The 7,356-nt window shown below is 39.0% G+C and overlaps 1 protein-coding gene across 9 annotated transcripts in view; it reads right to left on the bottom strand.

The window, feature by feature from the left end:
• Positions 1–367: 367 nt before the first annotated feature.
• The window catches only part of map2k5 (mitogen-activated protein kinase kinase 5), a 275,892-nt gene continuing 268,903 nt past the window's right edge, over positions 368–7,356 (bottom strand). For all 9 annotated transcript variants that reach the window (XM_041174736.1, XM_041174728.1, XM_041174729.1 and 6 more), the window contains one exon: positions 368–1,356. In XM_041174736.1, coding sequence (XP_041030670.1) covers positions 1,252–1,356 — 105 coding nt within the window. In that variant the 3' untranslated portion in view covers positions 368–1,251. The remainder of the gene's footprint in view (positions 1,357–7,356) is intronic.

Raw genomic sequence — 7,356 nt, 5'->3', positions numbered from 1 at the left:
TTATATCTGGAGAACATTTATAGGCACTTCATAAATGAAAGTTCATTCTTCCTTATTTATGTTGAACCATGTGCAAGGCACAACACTGATATTACACCTAATTTCTTGTGCAAGAAATACTATTTTGTTGATTGAAAATCTTTGCATGCAAGGCAAACAGGAACATTAAGGTGAATACCACACAAAGTAAATAAAAATACAATACCCTTTTCTTTTTTTGATTTGCCATGCCTCAAGATTCAAGCTGAAAAATCATTGAGATAATGTGCACATTTTTTATAGAACCACATGTTTTGCAGCTGCTTTGAGGAAGCAATAACTTAAAACTCAATGTCATGAATTTAATTTTTTGATACCAATATTGGACTTCTGTTAACCTTTTTTTATTTAATGCAAAGTTTTGGAAAATCAGCAGAAAATGGATATCATTGAACAAAATGAGTAACTTCTTTAAAAGGAACACTTCTAATAATGCACGGCAGCTGTGTGGCTGCACAAACTATGCCAGTGATCAGTGCAATGCACAGTAGAATGCTGGAAATATACTAGCTGATTTAATCAATAACAAGACTGTACACAATGTGCATACCTTATCCAAAACCTGCAATTCAAAAACTAAACACCATAATTGTATATCAGAGATTTGGAATTTTGTTACAAGTCTTGCCAAATTATTTAAAATAATAGTGACAAAAGAAAACAAATTTAAGGCCTTATATTTGCTTGCATTCAAAATGCAGTAAAGCATTTGCAGGAGAATAAGTACACATCCGAAACACTAATTGCTTTCAATCAGTAGAGAATGGCAGATTCTCGTCTTGATCTCCATATTAACCATACCTCCATGTTCAATGACAAGATCACTCTCTCTAATAGCAACACTGCCAGCCTTACAAAATCAGGGCAGAATATGTCAGAATTCACACGGGCACACATGAACAGTGCAGCGAATTAGACGTGAAGCCCCCAGACTCTGCTGCTTGTAATGTGTTGACCCCCTGTGATCTAACCCTTCTCATAGACTGTCTATAGATCATATCATGATGGCTGTAATTGAGACCACCTGCCAAGTCAGAGGACAGTTACAGATGTCATCTGTTCAGATGAGAGATAATATAAGGCGTGCTGTGGTCACGGAACACTCAGCTACATTGATCTGGCAACACTGAAGGGAAAAAAAACAATTGCTTGCGCTGCTGAGATTTTGTTATCTTCATAATGTCCTTTGTCTACAGTCACTGGTGAGGTTGGTCACTGGATCCCCTGTTGAGAGCGCCTCTCTTCAAGCATCCTGCAAACCCACATGGAAACCACCTCTGCATTCTTGTCATTGTACTGCACTACAAATGGGTGAACCTGCAAAGAAAGGATATAAAAAAAGAGAAAGCAAATAATGAAGATAATGTTACTTTGCAAGTGGCCCAAATAAAAGGAATGAAACATTTGTAGATTAAATTAATAACTATTAAGATCAGATCAGGATGTACCTTCCACTCAGGTTTTTCCATGTTGAAATTCATTAGAACTGACCACAGAAGGAAATAGATGAACATATATTCACTGTGGTTTAATATCCTAGTGTAGGAATTCTGCACTCTTGGCATGAAGCCTTGCTCAGCAGGAATGAGGCTCCCAGGGCAGGGCAAAATACTCAATGCACTATCCACGATCTTGCTCCCATTAAGTCAGGAGCCATAGTAGGCGCAAGGAATCACTGGGATTACATTCTATGACATAGTATAGAAAATTTTATTTATATTTCCAGGCACAATGAATTTTTGCATACTGTTGTGTTGAATGGTCTTATATTGAAAAGATAGCACTGTTTATGTCTCAGTCTCAGAACAGCCTCAAAACAACAAAAATTACAATAACCCCCTTTGTATGTAGGAAGGTGGACAAGGAGGAACAGAGGGGTGTGGGTGTGTGTGTCTGCGTGTGTAAGCACAAACAGTACAAGAGTAAGGGTTTTTAAAAAAATAGGTAATGGGATTGGAGAATTGAAGGAGGTCCCTGGGGCAACATGCTGCAAGGTTATGTTAGAATTGGAAGGCTACAACATGGATCTTATAATCAATTAGTTTAGCCGAGAGGAATCAGTTGAGGTGATGCAGGTATGGACTAGGACATAGGCAGTAGCGTTTTCGAACAAGGGGGAATCAAGCTTTGAGATAATAAAGATGTGGGTAAGCATTCGAGCAACAGAGGGGGTGAGGTGAGGGCAGAAGCGGAAATGTTTGATGTGAAAGCAAACAGCTAAGGTAATGATCAAGATGTAGGAGTGGTGGGATGAAGCTGAGTTTAGGATTGAGAAGCACACCAAGCTTCTGTAACCCTGCCCTAAACCTCAGAAAGCAGGCAGGGATTGATAGAGCTGAGGCCAACTGTGCTTAGAGGTATACAAGAGCAGATATTTTGGGGGTGGGGGGGGTTACAGGGGCTGTGGAGATGAATCATTGAAAGTGGTAGGACAGGTTAAGAAAGTGGTTCAAAAGGCAAAAAGGATTCAGGGTTTCATAAATAGAGGCATAAGCGAGAAAAGCAAGGAAGTTGTGTTGCACTTTCATAAAACTCTGGTCCAGCATCAACTGGAGGAATGTTTCTGATTCTTTAGTGCATAGCACATCAGAAAGGCTGTGAAGGTTTTAGAGAGGGTGTAGAAAAGACTTAAGAGAATGGTTCCAGCAATAAAGAACATCAGTTACATGGATAGAGAGGAGAAACTGGGATTGTTCTCCTTAGGGAAAAGAAGGTCAAGAGGAGACTTGATAGAAGCATTCAAAATCATGGGAGCTCTAGACAGAGTAGATAGAGAGAAACTGTTCACATTGGTGGAAGGGTCAAGAACCAGAGAATATTGATATAAGGTCATTGGCAAAAGAACCAAATGAAACCAAAGTGAAATGAGGAAAACACTTTTCACTCAGCAAGTGATTAGGATCTGGAATGCATTACCTGAGCATGTGTTTTTTTTATTTGCTCATGGGATATGGGCATCACTGGCTAGGCCAACATTCATTTCCCATCCCTAATTGCCCATGAGAGCTGAGTGACTTGCCAGGCCATTGATGGCATTTTAGAGTCAACCACATTGCTATGGGTCTGGAGTCACATGTGGGCCAGGCCAGGTAAGGATAGCAGATTTCCTTCCCTAAAGGGCATTGGTGAACCAAATGGGTTTTTACAACAATCGACAATGGTCTCATAGTTGTCATTAGACTTTTAATTTCAGATTTGTTATTGAATTCAAATTTCACCATCTGCCGTGGTGGGATTCGAACCCAGGTTCCCAGAGCATTAACAAAAATTGCTGTAAAAACTCAACAGGTCTGGCAACATCTGTGGAGAGAAAGACAGAGTTGATGTTTCGAGTCCGTATGACTCCTCTTCAGAACTAAAGAGAAGTAAAAGTGTGGTGAAATATATACTGTTTAAGGGGGGGTTGGGACAGGTGAAGCTGGATAGAAGGCCAGTGATAGGTGGAGGCTTGCCATGCAAGAATTTAAAAAGCTGAGGAGAAAAACATTAGAAGGCTATGAGAAAGTGGGACTAAATTACTGTTGTAGAGAACTGTCACAGTCACAAATAATTCCTATCTTTTAAATGCCCTGGTTTCAAGAATCTTGGCACTGCACAGTAAGAGGCAACATATTTATAGGGCTAGTTTTTGCTATTTACTAAATACTGGGCTAAATTAGCAACAGAATTTCAGATTTATAATGAGACTTGCTGTCTAATCTGGTTTCAAAGCTTCCATTCTACCAGGCTTCCATTTCTGCAGAAAAATTCTGTTGAGAAAGATATCTGAGCAAAAGCATAGAAAACAATGTCAAGGGTGACCTGCCGTTCTGGAGTTCTTATTGATTAAACCTTTGGGAGCACAAGGATAAACTCTTCAGAACCTTTGCTTAGGAGTCTCAATGGCTGGGAAGAACCTATAATAAGTGGATTGTGTGTAGCATGCAGAAAGAATAAGTTAACATGTTACAAAAACAAAACCATTTGGTCTATGTACTAAAGCCCTCAATGCTTTGTCATTTAATTATTAGAATTTCAATTTTATTCTCCCAAACTAGCTTTCAAATGTTGGAAATTAAAGGAAGCTTGGATTCATACTGGGATAAACTAGCACAGCATCTGCAAACTTGTAACAGGATGCATTCACAGTAATACATGTTCCTTCTAATCAATTCAAAATATTTCATACTGAGCAACATACACTTAGCACATGCCAGTTTAGTTGAAGCATTAAACTACCAATATATACTTGGTACAAATAATGCAGGGTTTGGTAAAATGGTACAGGATTACAGCTCACTAGGTGACCGATCTCATGCTAAAGGCTTCTGCTGGTGCCTGTTTGGGAATTAGTAAGTATCCTACTATGCAAGAAATAGTTGTTAGCTACATTGCCAGGCAAGGTGACAGTATCATTAGGATAATAACCAAGAACGCTGGAAATACTTAGCAGGTCTGGCAGCATCTGTGTAGGGAGAAACATGGTTAATGCTTCAGGCTGATGACCTTTCATCATGACTTTACTTTAACTTCTGATGAAAGGTCATCGGCCTGAAATGTTAATTCTGTTTCTCTCTCCACAGATGCTGTCAGCCCTGCTGAGTGTTTCCAGCATTTCTGTTATTATTTCAGATTTCCAGCATCAGCAGTATTTTGCTATTTTGTTACCATTAGGATTTCAATTAGAGATGGTCTATTATTATCGGCAAGAACAAGGACATACTGTGAGAAGAAGCAGAAACATGATATTCTTTAAATTCTAGGATTTGGAGTCAACAGTGATAGTTTAACAACTGTGGTCAAGCACTGTGTGTTGGATTTGGACGAGCAGGGAATTATTGTTTAGACATCCTAAGAACCAACTGATACACAGGCTGAGATTCACAATTAACTTTGACATTTTTTTCCTTTTCACTTTTGAACAAAATTTATCAGCACTAAGTCGAATAAACAAAAACAGAAAAAATTAAGAGATTGTCTACAGAAAAAGAAAACAAAAAGAAAATAAATAGAATGTACACAAAGCAGAGATTGCTAGTTGGGTGGCGGTGGGGGGAGGTGGCGGTATTGACAGTGAACAGCTCCACAGGAAATGAAACTATTCAACATTTGAGCCAGGAAACTTCCAAGACTGCTGTGCACCACAGGTTGTACCTAAGTTTCCTGACTTTGACACTCTTGATTGGCATCTAGGTTAGTCCCTATTACTCTCTATGAAGCCATTCAGTGGCAGGTTCATTGGTTGAGTTCAACTTAGCTACTTCCTGCTGTGTGCACAAACTTGAAATGGCCAGTCTCCATAGGGAGGGAAAATTAAAACTTTAAATGTCATCAGCTTTTTGAAGTGATTGTTTTTAATCTTACCTCAATGGGGGTGGCAGGGCACACAGTACATAATGAAAGTAATTGTCCCTTAATTTACCTTCAATTTATACGGTAATGCAGACAGCCCCAAGAAAAAACAATTAGCACTTTCCTTGCAATTACAGTATCTGGACTGGGTAACTTTGAAATCAAGAACAGCAGCTTTCAATGTATAATGGCCCACAGAGGGAACACAGCCATTTGAGTACCTGCACTGGTATAGAGTACGAATGTTAAAATTGCTTTACCAGCCAATATAGCACTCTACACCTCTGGAAATTTAAAGCCAGGTTCAAAATAGCAGTCAGGGTCAAAATTCCTGTGAGGGATTTTGACAGTCTCAATCAAATCCTGGAGGAATTCCCTGTTGAAACAACCTGCAGGAGGTCTCGGCTGAAGACTGGGAAAACAAGAATCAGTTGCTAGAATGAAGGTTGTGGATCTTACTTGAGAAGCCTTAATATTGTCACTACAAGCAAAATTAAAATGCTTAATTCTCTCCAGTGTTAGAGAGAACAAGCAATTAAGTGTGCACTAAGTTCAGCTAAACAACAGAAGCTGAGCTTCTTTAAAGCCTTAGTTTACCAAGCTTGCTTACAAATAAGTGGGGTTTGATAAGCCGACATTAATGTGAGACCATTATAAAACAACCCCGTGAAAGGTTGTGAAACGAACAGTAAAAATCAGCTGATCCATTTGCTGAAGGTCAGGAATAGTGGAAACTGGAACTAAACTTTGAACATTAATTCCATTCAAGGAGCTGAACTAGTAGTGTCTACCCCTGTGAGTTCTACTTTGCTCCCTCTCACTGGCCCCCTTTCACAGGACTTTCCTTTAATTTTCTGTAACTCCTTTTTCACATGCTCATTCTTTATTCTGAACTATTTAAATTATTTGTGACCCTCAATATTCCACTTCCTGCTTTGAACCAAAAAGCAACCTGTATTTTATATGAGAGCAGGTTGACAGATTAACTCAATTGTTGCTATTGCACTTACATGGCACAAGTGCTACTGCACTGCTGTAATTTAAACATGCCACAAATGATGAGAAGAACCAAAGCAGCTAGCAGAATTTTTTTTAACATGACTTACACAACAGTAAGTTTTCAAGGCAGTCGTTTCTTTAATTTGTAAATTATTCAGTGCTAAACACAACTGCAGACACAGATGAACAGGGAAAGTTTAGGTGTGAGCCTCTTCAGGCTTCAGTAACAATATAAAAATCAGGTGAGTTCAGCAAAAAAATGTTCCAACGCTATATGGGCATTCACTAGCTGGAATAAGAAGAGGTCAGCAGGAAGAGGCCGAATCAATGGAGTGGAAAGCAGGCCACAATGTGAATGCCAGTCAGACTAATTTTCGATGTCAACTTTGAAAATTAGGTAAACTGTGACAAACCAGCCTCTTAAAATCAACTTGTCAGTTCTCATTTACTTGAGAAAGGGTAATCTTCGGCTACTGGCAGCCCACAGAGTTTTCTAATAGAGGTTAAACTTCAAGGCTAACAACACCCTATCCAGGCCGAACAGATATTTTTCAAAAATGGGCAAGGTCCTACTTTTGGTCTAACAAACATACAAAGGGTCTTCGGAAAACAATCTATACCTGTTTTGTAGCAATTTTAAATATGTTTTCCTGTTCCGACAAATTGTGAAATAAAAATATTAAAAACTGATGTACAAACACTTTTTGCAGTCTACAGATTAGGAAGGTTTGCCCCTAAACTGAATGTCACATTTCAAGACCTCCTCACTGTCTAGTCTCTCAATCTTCCTGCATACACTTTTATTCCTGAAAGCATACAAATAATGTGATGTACACTGAAATATCTGGGTCAGAACAAGGTTACACTCCACAAATAAGACAAAAAGACAAGCATCGATTGCCATTATGTCCTGTGGACTGAGTGACCCTATATTTCTCATAAATTTGATGGTGACCTCCAGTTTTCTTAGCCTCTATAAATCCCTCA

The sequence above is a fragment of the Carcharodon carcharias genome, chromosome 26 (assembly GCF_017639515.1).
Source record: "Carcharodon carcharias isolate sCarCar2 chromosome 26, sCarCar2.pri, whole genome shotgun sequence".
Taxonomy (NCBI): domain Eukaryota; kingdom Metazoa; phylum Chordata; class Chondrichthyes; order Lamniformes; family Lamnidae; genus Carcharodon; species Carcharodon carcharias.
Note: the sequence above shows the minus strand (reverse complement) of the source record. Positions and strands in the feature narration are given on the sequence as shown.